This window comes from Danio aesculapii, chromosome 11, assembly GCF_903798145.1.
Source record: "Danio aesculapii chromosome 11, fDanAes4.1, whole genome shotgun sequence".
NCBI classification, from domain to species: Eukaryota; Metazoa; Chordata; class Actinopteri; order Cypriniformes; family Danionidae; genus Danio; species Danio aesculapii.
Window position 1 is genome coordinate 43001622 of NC_079445.1, and position 13872 is coordinate 43015493.

The following is a 13872-nucleotide window of genomic DNA, read 5'->3' on the forward strand; positions in this document are numbered from 1 at the left end:
GGGTGGGGGTGTACATGGTCCTTTAAAGGAAAACTCCACTTTTTGGGGAAATTTCTGCATTTTACAGCTCATTGAGTTAAACAGTTGAGTTTCATCTTTTTTTTATCCATTCAGCCAATCTCTGGGTCTGGCAAGAGTACTTTTAGCCTAGCTTAGCATAAATCATTGAATCAGATTGGACCATTAGCATCTCACTCAAATTTAAGTGTTTTGATAATTTTCCTATTTAAAGCTTGACTCTTGATTATTACGCCAGAACAAGAGTATATTTCCTAGCCATAGAGGTCTAGAAAGCATCAATTTTTCATTTTCCAACTGTCCTAGTACATGTAATGAAATTTTTGATTTTGAGATGCTAACGGTCTAATCCAATTCCATGACCTATGCTAAGCTAAGCTAAAAGAGCTCTCGCCAGACCTGGAGATCAGCTGAATGGATTCAATAATGGTAAAATTCAACAGTTTAACTCTGAGGAGCCAGAAAATGAGAATATTTCCAAAAAAAGTTATGTATTTCGTTAAGTCAGTATCACTAGTCTAAAGCCATTATAATAATGTACCTGGGCCGATGTTGACAGTGAAGGGGCTCTTCGGGATGGCGATGCCGCCGAATGTGATGTTGACGGTGTGAGGACCGGCCTGCACTGGTTTGTATGTGCAGCGGAAGACGTTTTCCCCCTTGTCCTCCATTACAGCCTCCACAGTGTTTTTATTACCCAGAGGGTCTTTAATGACGGCCGTCACGTCTCCCACTCCAGCACCTGATTCACACAGACAGCTTTATGACTTTATATTTTCTTTAATAACACAGAAGAGCTCTGACTCCAGCTAGAAGACTCAGACCTGCAGTGTAGATGTCGAAGAATGTGGGTTTGTTGGCGATGTTTCCCAGCGGCTCCAGTCCGGGTCCTTTAGCGGTCACTTTAGTCGGGTCTCCTTGGGCTTTGTCCACATTCACCTCAAACGGGCTCTTTGGGATTTGTTGTCCAGCGAAAAGAACGGTAACCTGTGGATTTCATAGTATTCAATACAGTGATAAAGACTGGGTCAATCTGTTTGTTAAGTTTGACATCACACAAAACAGCTTCAGCATCCAAACACATGATAATAATTACAACAACAAATGGTAATAATTAACGTTTACAAAGCGCTGTAATACTTTCAAAAATCATGATCGCAATATATACACACACAAGTTGAACTCAGAATTATTTGCCCTCCTGTAAATTATTTTTTTCTTTTTCAAATATTTCCCCAAATGATGTTTGACAGAGCAAGGAATTTTTCACAGTGATTCCAATAATATTTTTTCTTCTGAAGAAAATCTTGTTTGTTTGTTTTTCCGCTAGAATAAAAGCAGCTTTTAATAAAAAATTTTAAAAAAGCATTTTAAGGTCAATATTATTAGCCCCCTTAGGCAATATGTATTTCCGAATGTCTACAGAACAAACCACTGTTATACTATGACTAGGGCTGCTCGATTATGGGGAAAATCATAATCACGATTATTTTGGTCATAATTGTAATCACAATTATTCAAAACAATTATCAGTGTAAGTCAAAATTATTCACCCTTTTGTGAATTTATATATATATATCCCAAAATATATATATCCCAAATGATTTTTAACATAGCAATTTTTCACAGTATTTCCTATAATATTTTTTCTTCTGGAGAAAGTCTTATTTGTTTTATTTCGGCTAGAATAAAAGCAGGTTTAAATATTTTGAAACCTATATTAATAGCTCAACATTATTAGCCATATAATGCCTTTAAGCAATATATATGTTTGATTGTCTGCAGAAGAAACTACTGTAATACAATGACTTGCCTAATTACACTAATTAAGCCTTTAAATGTCACTTTAAGCTGAATACTAGTATCTTGAAAAATATCAAGTAAAATATAATGTCATCATAGCAAAGATAAAAGAAATCAGTTATTAGAAATGAGTTATTAAATCTGTTGTGTTTAAACTGTGCTTTAAGCATCTTCACTGTGAGAAAGAAAAAACTTTAGCTACAAAAGTCCTTCAGTCAAGAGCAGTGAGGGATTTTCTCCTTTTGTTGTTTGATTAATAATAAAAACATGCGACAGCAGGATCATTGCGTGCTGTCACTAAGAATAGTGCGGCTCTGATATGTGGTTTCTCTTTCACGTCTTTTCATTCTCAACTTGTTTGCTTATTACACAAATGAGGGTTAACATGAATAATCACTAAACACCGCGCTCTGACACAAATGTGCATGTATTTGACCATTAAAGCGCTTACATTAAGATGTGTGTAACTTAGTTAAGCCAGTTTAAAGGGTCACGAAACACCAAAACACATTGTTTGAGCTGTTGACAGTCCTATGTGTCCCACGCTGCTATAAACACTATTAGGACACATATATTTCACAAAAAAGTGAAAAAATTGGTTGTTTTTGTGTTATTTCGAGCAAATTTGTTCTTCCGGTTTGAAACTAATTTTTGAAGCTGCGTCACGGCGATTAGATCCTTGTGTGTAATCCAGCATGTAGAGTGGATGTCTGTACCAACAAGTACAACATGACGCACTTGAGTGTGCAGCATTAATTAATGAGAAAGACTTGGTTCAAACCAATCAGCACGCTCTATTGTAAATGAGGTGCAACTTCATTAATACGCATGATAGCTTCGAAGACTGTTTTTACCTGTTACAGTGTTCAGACGGCAGAGAGACGACACTTTGTGTTGCCAAAACAAGTAGAAGAAGAAGTATTGTTTGGAGACATGGGTTATAAATGTTGTGTTTATAAATGTGCTGCAATGAAGGTTTTGTTTTCATTTCCCACAATGAAAGCGCAGCTGGACTCACATGTGGACTCCAAAGCACGCGACAGAAATACGTTTGTAGGGAACATTTTTACCCGAGAGCTTTTTGCATCTGGAAATGGTGAAATCCGAATTTGTCGCTCATCTCCTTTTAAAATAGACGCGGCTCCAGTTGGTGTTGACTCTCCTATCTCTACAGATTTGGTAAGTGTGTGATCAGTGTTCTTTGTTTATGTTTATTCAGAGGCAAAGTTAGTTCGTATCGTCAGCAGTACTCTTTCAGTTTTTAAAGACATACCTTAGTCAGACTGATTTAGTTACTAAGTTAGTTAGTTTACAGTAATATCACTACAATATTATAGACTAAAAGATCCACGGTAAATGCTGCTCTCCGAATGTAAACACTTTAATTAAAGCATTACCGTTGTGTAGGATTTTTGCCGCATTTTGTGACAGGATAGTCTATACACACACACACAGCTTTTTATGACGCTACCTACTGAGTGCATCTAAGTGACCGAGAAATGCTGAGGTTTTTTCTCTCCCATACGGCGTGCGGTATCAAACAATCCATTAAAACAACACTCTTCCAGCAGTTCCTCACATCCAATATCTCGTTTGTCATGGGGGGCATGCAAGAAATGTTCCTGAGTGAAAGTGAAAGTGCCAAACTGCAGTTAAAGTAGTTTTGTGCGAATGAAACTGCCCGAGTGGAGTGTATCGCGCGTTTCGTGCGAATGAAACCACGTGAGTGGAATGTATAACGAGTTTCGTACAAATCGCTCGAGTTGGAAAATCTGAACTTTAGCGGACATTCGCAACACGTTAACCAATCAAGAGCTTTCTTTTGTAGGGGCGTGATTATGCCACAGTGCCTGTTGTTGGTCTCCTGAGGGGAAATCCTCCTGCCAACACCAGACAACAGCTCATCAAACTGGGCTCGGCTCAGTCTGTAGCACCGCTGAAAACTTCCATCAAGGTACAGTTTCTGGAGGAGTTGATGAACTTACAGAGCTGGGCTGGGTGCACCTCTAAATGGATCTAGTGCACTCAGACATGACACCGAACGAATCAACGTTGTTTTCAGCCTTCCTAAAGCACAGCTACTCTCTCTATAAGATCCATGTTAGCCATTTGACAATGAAGCTAGAGTCACCAGGTAAACAAACGCCCTGTCCATGATGCAAATCCGTGTCTATTGTGAAGTGAATTTGACGCATGAAGCAGATTTGACATGAGTCTATTTACGTACGAATAGCAGGATTTATTTGTGCATGCCACGTCTGGTGTGAACACAGCATAAGTGAAGTACTGCAGTCTATTAGTGAACCCTGACCTTGTGTGTCCCCATGACCAGAGGGACGTAGGTGACGCTGTAGGTCTTCTTGCCTTCATTCAGCACAGGTTTGACCTCCTCTCTGCGGCCCTCTGGATCTTCAACATACACCATGACCTGCCCCTGACCCGCACTGAATGTGTCCACGGTGAACACAGCCGGGCGCATCACACGGTTACCTGTCGGCTCAATACCTACAAACACACAAGTCAATAAATAAGTAAACACACAAGCAAATAAATAAACAGATTAAAATATGTAAATAAACAAGAATATAAGTAAATATATTTATTGACTTATTTGACTTATTTACTTTTTATATAAAGCGTCTTTGGATAAAAGCGTCTGCTAAATGACTAAATGTATATAATTACTTGGTTATTTATTAACTTATTTACTTTTTATAAACTCATTTTTATTAATTAACTTATTTTTATTTATTTGCTTTCATTATTTATTTACTTATACATTTATTGACCTATCTACTTATTTTTTACTTAGTAAAGTAAATAAATAAACAGATTAAAATATGTAAATAAACAAGAAAATAAGTAAATATATTTATTGACTTATTTACTTTTTATATAATTACTTAGTTATTTGTTGACTTATTTACTTTTTATATAATTACTTAGTTATTTATTGACTTATTTACTTTTTATTTAATTACTTGTTTATTGACTTATTTACTTTTATATACTCATTTTTATTTATTAACTTATTTTTATTTATTTACTTTTATTATTTATTTACTTTTATTATTTATTTACTTTTATTATTTATTTACTTTTATTATTTATTTACTTATACATCTATTGACCTATCTACTTATTTTTTACTTAGTAAAGTAAATAAATAAACAGATTAAAATATGTAAATAAACAAGAAAATAAGTAAATATATTTATTGACTTATTTACTTTTTATATAATTACTTAGTTGTTTATTGACTTATTTACTTTTTATATAATTACTTATTTATTGACTTATTTACTTTTTATATACTCATTTTTATTTATTAACTCATTTTTATTTATTTACTTTTATTATTTATTTACTTTTATTATTTATTTACTTTTATTATTTATTTACTTTTATTATTTATTTACTTATACATCTATTGACCCATCTACTTATTTACTTTAAGTAAATAAATACATAAGCAAAAAAGAAAGTAAATAAAATGTAAATAAATACTGATAACGAATCATCTTGTAAGGTATATTTAGATAAAGAATCAATTAAAGACATATTACAAGACTCTATAAGGATCATATTGTAGCTTCAAAAATGCTAATCGTAATTTCTGATCTTTTACTCATGACAGCAAGACATTTTTACTTACTAAAATTATTAGTACAATAATTAGTAAAAAAATCTAATAAAAAGAAGTGTGGTTAACTTTGGGCACAAATGCAACGGTCTTAAAACACTCCATTCAGTCAATAGCTTAAATCAAAACACAAAACCTCAAAAATAAATAAATAAATAAAACAAACATTCCAAACAGAGATGTGATTTGCTACTGAAAACAGTGGTCCTCTACAAGGGAACGCGTGTGATTTAGGAAACAAGGGTGTCTGTGTCAGGCTTTAAATAAGTTTTTATTTGCAGCGCTCTTAGAGAGGATATAATCACTTAAATGGAAAAATAACATCAGTGTGACATTTTCATTGTCTGCTGTAAATCACACAGAGGTGAGGATTTCCCAAGACCGCAGACGCCGGCACTGAAGTTAATTTAGGCACGGGAAATTTGTAGAGGTCATTTGTGGTGCGAGAATCAGAACTTTTCAACTCATTAGCTCCCGATTTCACGGTTTAAGACAAATTTACAACTGTTATAAGACACATTTACACTCTACTCATCAATCCTGCACATAACAAGACTGAGAATAGCTGTATTCGCAGAAATAAAGTTATATCATCAGTTAAAAGCTTGGAGAAACCCCTTCTGCTCATCAAGACTGCATTTATTTAATCAAATATAGTGCACATTTCAGTAATATGTCAGAAAAGTAATGAGAAATGTTTTTATTACTGCAAAAGTAGTGTCTTCTGTTCAATTAATTTTGAAAATTTATTCCTATGATTAAAAGCTGAATTATTAACATCATTACTAAAGTCTATTTTTTATTTCAATTGTATTTATTTAAAAATTTATTATGGATACTTTGTTTTATTTTATTTGTTATGATTAATGTTGTGAACAGTTGTGCTGCTCCATATTAGGACTGCACAATATACTGTTTAAGCAACGATATCGCCATGTGTGTATTTGAGATAGTCACATCACAGGATTAGATCATTTATTTAAGATTAAAACAAAGATATTATTACATTTTATATTTTTAAATGTATACAATAATTACCATGTTATTTTACATTTGATTGCTCAGTTTCTGTACATGAATTCTATTAGACTCTTCAGAAAACCATAAAGCACTTCAATTATTTTTGTATCTAAACTAATGTAATATTTCCAAATAGAGTTATTCAAATCATCTTGTGAAATTATATTCAAACCGCAATATATATCGCAGCAAAACAAAATACCGCAATGTCAGATGTTTCCAATATCATGCAGCCCTACTCCATACATTTGTGGGATAAACAAATGCCTATTAAAACGTTAAGGGATAAAAAAAAAAATATATAATTCTTTTATAATGCAAAGACACATTAAATAGATTTTAAAAAACAAAACAAAAAACATTTATAATGTTACAGAGAAATACCTAAAATATAGATCTCAGATTTTGCTAAAATATTAAGTAACTTTCAACACGGATTAAAACGCTCAAATTATATTAAATACTACTTCGAATACCACAAGAAATTACAAAAACAGTACCAAAAAAAAAGTAAAATAATAATAATAGTAATAATAATAATAATAATAATAATAATAATAATACAAATACAAAAAGATATATATGAAAACAGCACTGTATTATAACAGAAAGATCATACGACACTAAAGACTGGATTAATGATGCAGAATGATTCATTAATGACATAAAAACAAACCCTTAATTAAGTAATTTTCAATTGTAAAATCCTTCACAAAACCAATGTTTTACTGCATTTCTGACCACATAAACCCAACCTTAGCCTTTCCCTATTTCCACCTGGGGATACTCATCCCGAGGCCTCTAGAGATTGTGCAGAGCCATTAATATGATCCAAGACCTGGAAGAGATGATGCCAACCATACAGGAATTCTGGAGGTCTCCATAATCCTGGACCAGGCCGTATCCTGAGCAGATGCTGTTGAGGTCATGGAGGAGTGGAGAGCATAAGACCAGTGATCCCAGTAACAGACCAGTCTCCGCATTGATCCTGTGGGCCAGTGATCTACTCACACCTGCAGATCCTCCACGATGGACGTCCAGCATTCTTCAGCCTCCATCGCCTAGACTGCAGCTCAGCACAAGAAGTTTGGCCAGAGGAGAAATGGTCGTGCCCAAATGAGCCTGGTTTATATCAAGGTTTTTATGTTTTCTTCACTTTCGTTAATTGGTGAAGCTTGTTCCTCACCGCTGTCTCCACTGGCTTACTTGGATTGGGACTGGTGGAGCTGCGCATCGAAGGATTTGCTCTTCAGTGTTTAACCTTTCAGCAGTAAAAAATTAAAAACCTAAACTGACACAGTTTCAATCTAGATCTTCTATGTTAAGCTGCTTTGACACAATTTACAGTGTAAAAGGCGCTAGAGCAGGGGTCACCTCACCAAACTTGTTCCTGGAGGGCCGGTGTCCTGCAGATTTTAGCTCCAACCCAAGCGGCAACCTCCCGCTCTCCCTCGGGAAGCCAATACGGAAGTAGCTGAAACTGCAATTCATCAAAATTCCGCTAGTCCTGGCTCCATAATAGAGCAAGTTGCAATTGAGCCCACTGTTAGAATGGCCAACTTTACAGCAGAAAAAAAGGTGTTTACAGCCTGGTACAAAGAACGATTTTGGTTCATATAGCTATTATTACCCTCCATGACAACTGTGAGGGGGGTGAATTTTTTATAACTCATCCATTTCCTTTATATTAGGTTATATTAAGTTTGCATAATTAAGGGCGTGGCCACTTGAGTGACAGCTAGGTCTCGCTGGTCACCGTCACTTCACCTCAGCTGAATCCGGCAGATTAGCCACTGATCTTGGCATATTCATCGTATTTTTGTTCTGTTTTATGTGACTTTACACAGTCAGCTGCCTTCGGACTTATTTCTTACAATTATCAGATGATATGGGATGCTGTGTGCACTTAATTGTGCTCACAAACCATTCACGTGGCCTCGTTTCCCATGTAAGTAAAGTTATATACTTGTATACCATCTCTATAAATGTATTTGTTTTATTTAAGTTCATTTATCATTAATATTTTTCTTTAGACCCGTAAAGCTCTCCAGAATCTGACAGATTGATTAACTGTAGGCTCTAGATCAGTCATCTGAAGCGTTATCATACAGTGTTATGCCTGGAGTTCATCAAGAGCCTTGCATTTACTAACACAGACTATACTTGAAGTGTTTGGAAGTAATTCGCGTTTTCCTCCTGTAGAAAAACGTCATAAGAACAATGTTTAGCGGCTCAATGTATTACTACAGTGTTTTTAAAAGTCTAAACACTTTATTGATATAGTGTACAGCCAAGCACATGTGGTCAGAACACAAACGAGTCACAGGTAATGAAGTATCAAGCGTTTCTCCCAAAGTAAAGTCTGTCTGCCAGGTCTAAGCAGAGTGCCAGCAGGTGTCTGTAGCTCCGCTCACTCTCCGCCTCTTTGCCCTTGTTTGGTATCCCGCCGTGGGTGCGATGACACGCAAACAAAATGGCGACGGTTGGCCGCGCCTACTTGTAGCTTCTTTTGCAGTGTTCAGAAACCTATGGGTGACATCACGGATGCTCCGTCCATATATTTTACAGTCTATGCTCCAACCCTAATCAAACACACCTGAACAAGCTAATCAAGGTCTTACTAGGTATTCTTGAAACAATCAAGCAGGTGTGTTGAGGCAATTTGGAGCTAAACCCTGCAGGAACGTGATTGGTGACCCCTGTGCTTAGAGAAATAAAGATGAGTTGAATTGGCGAGCAAAAAGTATTTCTTAAAGAACAAATAATAAATAAAAATCAAACTTCATCAGAAGTGCACAACAATAGACCAAAAAATAAATAAAATCAACAGAAAGTGAGACTATACAGATCACCACAGGTATGAAACGCTGTCTAAACAACAATCTTATCATGAAAGCGTGTCTATCATGTGTCTGAGAACGTTTCTGACCGCTCTGCTCCATTTCCTTCAGTCGATACTAACACATCAGACAAGACTTATGGGAATTACCAAATCCTGAAAGTCTGGAATGACAACGATCTGCATGTGTGAGGTTGCTCAGACTCATCTCTGTATTTTGAAGATAGCGTTGGGCGTTTCTATATAAACAAAAACACCAGAGTACAGACTGATAGATATCTCACCTGGACCGTATGCGCGTGCTTTCTTTGGGTTGAGTTTGGGTTTGAGAGGCGCTCCGGGCTTCAGTTTGGCTTTGGGGAACTGAGATAAATACGTCATGACTGACTGCTCGTCCACACTGGGGTCAATGATCTCTTCTGGAGCAATAACCTGGACGGACAGACAAAGGGTTTCAAAAAACGCTGCATTAGTGACATTTGTAGTAGTTGAAGTTTAAGGTGGCACAATGCTGGGTTGAAATTAGTGGAGAATTGCCTTGATTAATATGTCAGTTTTGTTTCTTTAAAATTCAGTCAAAAAGTAAATGGTTTGAGAGCAAAACTAAGCATATTTTATTGAAAAAAAATAAATATTGCATATTAAAAGTTGTTCAATTAAAATAAAGTTACTACTTTAATTGATTTGTTTAATTGACGATACAATTTTATTGGGGTGCAGTGGCACAGTGGGTAGCACGATCGCCTCAGAGCAAGAAGGTCGCTGGTTCGAGCCTCGGCTGGGTCAGTTGCCATTTCTGTGTGGAGTTTGCATGTTCTTCGGGTGCTCCGGTTTTCCCCACAAGTCCAAAGACATACGGCACAGATGAAATGGGTAGGCTAAATTGTCCGTAGTGTATGAGTGTGTATGGGTGTTTCCCAGTGATGGGTTGCAGCTGGAAGGGCATCTGCTGCGTAAAATATATGCTGGATAAGTAGGCGGTTCATTCAGCTGTGGCGACCCCGGATTAATAAAGGGACTAAGCTGAATTAAATGAATGAATTTAATTAATTTAATTTTATTGATAATAAAAATCTTGTTCTCGCAAGCAAAGATGTTACATTTTAGCGACAGCAGAACTAAATTAAAGGCAAGAGATTTTTGCAACGTGTCAAAATTACAGTATCAGTTACAGTATTTAAAAAACAAAATAGTAAAGTTTTTATTTGCAATTTTAAAAATTAGTAAACGTTTTTTTATATATATTTAGATTTGCTCTCAAACTAAATATTTTGATTGAATAACAAAAAGAAAACTGACTCCATATATTAATTTCGTACTCAGATACTGTAAAAAATGATAATAGATAAAAAAATAAAGTAAAATTAAATTTAAAAAAAACAAATTAAACACTAAATAACGGGTGGCACAGTCGGTATTACTGTCACCTCACAACAACAAGGTCGCTGGTTCAAGCCTTAGCTGGGTTAGTTGGCATGTCTGCATGTTCTCCTGCAGTCTGCATGTTCTCCTAGTGTTTGCATGGGTTTCCTCCAGATGCTCCGGTTTTCCCCACAAGTCTAAAGACATGTGGTATAAGTGTGTGAATAAGAGTGTATGGGTGTTTCCCTGTGATGGGTTGCAGCTGGAAGGGCATCTGCTGTGTAAAACGTGCCGGATAAGTTGACAGTTCATTCCTCTGTGGCGACCCCTGATTAATAAAAGGACTAAGCCGAAAAAAAAAATGAATGAATGAATGAAACACTAAATAATACAAGAAATCTCTTAAAAGTACAAATTGGGGCAGTTATGACACTATTAAGGTTAAAATTAATTTATTAAAAAATAAACACAAAAAAAGGTAACACATTTCGACAGATATGAATCAAGAGCAATTTTCAACGGAAAAGACACAAATGTGCTAGAGTTAACTTTAAATAATATTAACAAAACTTTCCATCACAATTTAACAAAATAAGAAATGAATATTTATCAAAACAATTACAACAGTATCATTTATCTAATCATATGCAAAAGTCATGGAAAACAATTGTCAAATATTATCCTCAAACATCAAAAAATAAACCAAGTTAACCAATTTTTTTTAAATATTTTCTGTGTCTGCAAAACACCAGCAAATAAATCAGAAAGGTCGACCTCGTGTTTCTATTTTTTCCTTTATTCTGTCACTGACCAAAATTCTAACCTTTATATCAGATTAGACAGAAAATAACGGCATACAACTGAATATTGCCTGATTATTGAACAGAGTTGTATCTGAACTTTTTTCTGTTACAGTTGAAGTCAGAATTATTAGCCCCCCTTTAAAATGTTTTTTCTTTTTTAAATATTTCCCAAATGATGTTGAACAGAGCAAAAACATTTTCACAGTATGTCTGATAATATTTTTTCTTCTGGAGAAAGTCTTATTTGTTTTATTTCGGCTAGAATAAAAGCATTTTTTAATTTTCTAAAAGCCATTTCAAGGTCAAAATTATAAGCCCCCTTAAGCTATTTTTTTTTTCGATAGTCTACAGAACAAACCATAATTATACAATAACTTGCCTAATTAACCAACTGAACTTCTCTGACCACATTTCTAGAACTGCTCGATCTTGCAGATTTGCACTCTACAACATCAGAAAGGTCCGACCCTTCATATCTGAACATACAGCTCAACTCATTGTTCAAGCTCTTGTTCTCTCCAAACTGGACTATTGCAACTCTCTACTAGTCGGGCTACCAGCTAGTTCTATCAAATCTCTTCAGCTGCTTCAGAACGCAGCAGCACGAGTGGTCTATGATGAACCCAAAAGAGCACATGTCACTCCGCTACTCACCCGTTTGCACTGGCTGCCAGTTGCTGCTCGCATCAAATTCAAAGCTCTGATGTTTGCTTACAAAGCGACCTCTGGCTTTGCTCCTTCTTATCTGCTCTCACTTCTGCAGATTTATGTGCCCTCCAGAAACTTGCGTTCTGTGAATGAACGTCGCCTCGTGGTTCCATCCCTAAGAGGGAAGAAATCACTTCCCGAACTCTCGCATTCAATCTGCCCAGTTGGTGGAATGAACTCCCTAACTGCATCAGAACAGCAGAGTCACTTGCTGTCTTCAAGAAACGACTAAAAACTCAACTATTTAGTCTCCACTTTCCTTCCTAATCTGTAACTGCCTCTCTGGCTATACCACTAACTGTACTCTCTCTCTCTCTCTCTCTCTCTCAAAAAAAAATACTTTACTAATGCTTTGCTTCTTCGACTTTACACACCTGAAACTTGTCTATAGCACTTATTCACTGCTGCTCTTATAGTTGTGTAAATTGCTTCCTTGTCCTCATTTGTAAGTCGCTTTGGATAAAAGCGTCTGCTAAATGACTAAATGTAAATGTAAATGTAATTACGCTAACCTGCCTAGTTAACCTAATTAACCTAGTTAAGCCTTTACATGTCACTTTAAGCTGTATAGAAGTGTCTTGAAGAATATCTAGTCAAATATTATATACTGTCATCATGACAAAGATAAAATAAATGTTAATAGAAATGAGTTATTAAAACTATTATGATTAGAAATGTGTTGAAAAAAAAAATCTCCCTCTTAAACAGAAATTAGGGGGAAAAAATAAACAGGGGGGGTAATAATTCTGACTTCAACTGCAAATGAAAAAGACACTACAAAACCCTTTTGTGGGAAAGCATTTTTCTAAACAGCTGCCAAAAAAAATTAAATTAATTAAACAGAAATGAGTACTGGATTTCATTTAGCAAACAATGTCGACGTTGCTGTAAAACAAACAATACAATGATTTAATATCGAACTGAACTGAACGCATGAATCTTAAAATCAAAGTTTTGATATACAATACTATTATTACAATTAAAACAGCAAACGTCTTCATGGTCAGCTTTCTGGAAAGGAATGTTGTTTTGCACCATTTCCCATCAGAAAGGAAGAATATTTAGAAATGCACCAGGAATGATTTTAGTTTAGAAATGATTAATTTCAATCAATATTCAGAAATCTAGCACAGCACTGAGCTCATTCAACACACACTCTTTATTCTTAAGGTTAAGAAAAAAACTACTGTTGCATGAGAAAAGCATGTATATAATTGATGAGTGTGTTTGCTGAGGTGTGATTGAGGTGTGGCGAGTACCATATTAACCACACCGCAAACACTGCAGCAATTACTAGTGTGTGTGCGCATATATAACACATGGCCTCCTTTTATTCTTATCGGAGTCTGATATTGAGCTGCTGCATGAATGGAGAAGAAAACAAGACATTTTTCAAATCACACCCTCAAGTGGACAGAGAGCTTGGCTTGTTTAAATGCTTACTCATAAAAGAAAAGAAAAGAAAAGAAAGCATAACATAAAATTAAATTAATTAATTAATTAATTCATTCATTCATTCATTATCCCGGTGCCGGGTTGCGGGGCTAGCAGTCTTAGGAGAGAACCACAGACTTCCCTCTCCCCAGACACTTCCTCAGCTGACTTCCCTCGATGTGGGGGAGCAGCGGCTCTACTCGGAGCTCCTCCCAGGTGTCAGAGCTCCTCACCCTGTCTAT

General features: G+C 35.7%; 1 protein-coding gene across 1 annotated transcript in view; it reads right to left on the minus strand.

Annotated features, from left to right (window-relative positions):
• The window catches only part of LOC130236987 (filamin-B), a 231664-nt gene that overhangs the window by 136411 nt on the left and 81381 nt on the right, over nucleotides 1-13872 (minus strand). Inside the window, exons 4-7 of the mRNA XM_056467758.1 lie at nucleotides 9608-9755; nucleotides 4133-4326; nucleotides 843-1005; nucleotides 560-760 (exon numbers count right to left, since the gene is read on the minus strand). Of these exons, the coding sequence (XP_056323733.1) occupies nucleotides 560-760; nucleotides 843-1005; nucleotides 4133-4326; nucleotides 9608-9755 (706 nt within the window). The remainder of the gene's footprint in view (nucleotides 1-559; nucleotides 761-842; nucleotides 1006-4132; nucleotides 4327-9607; nucleotides 9756-13872) is intronic.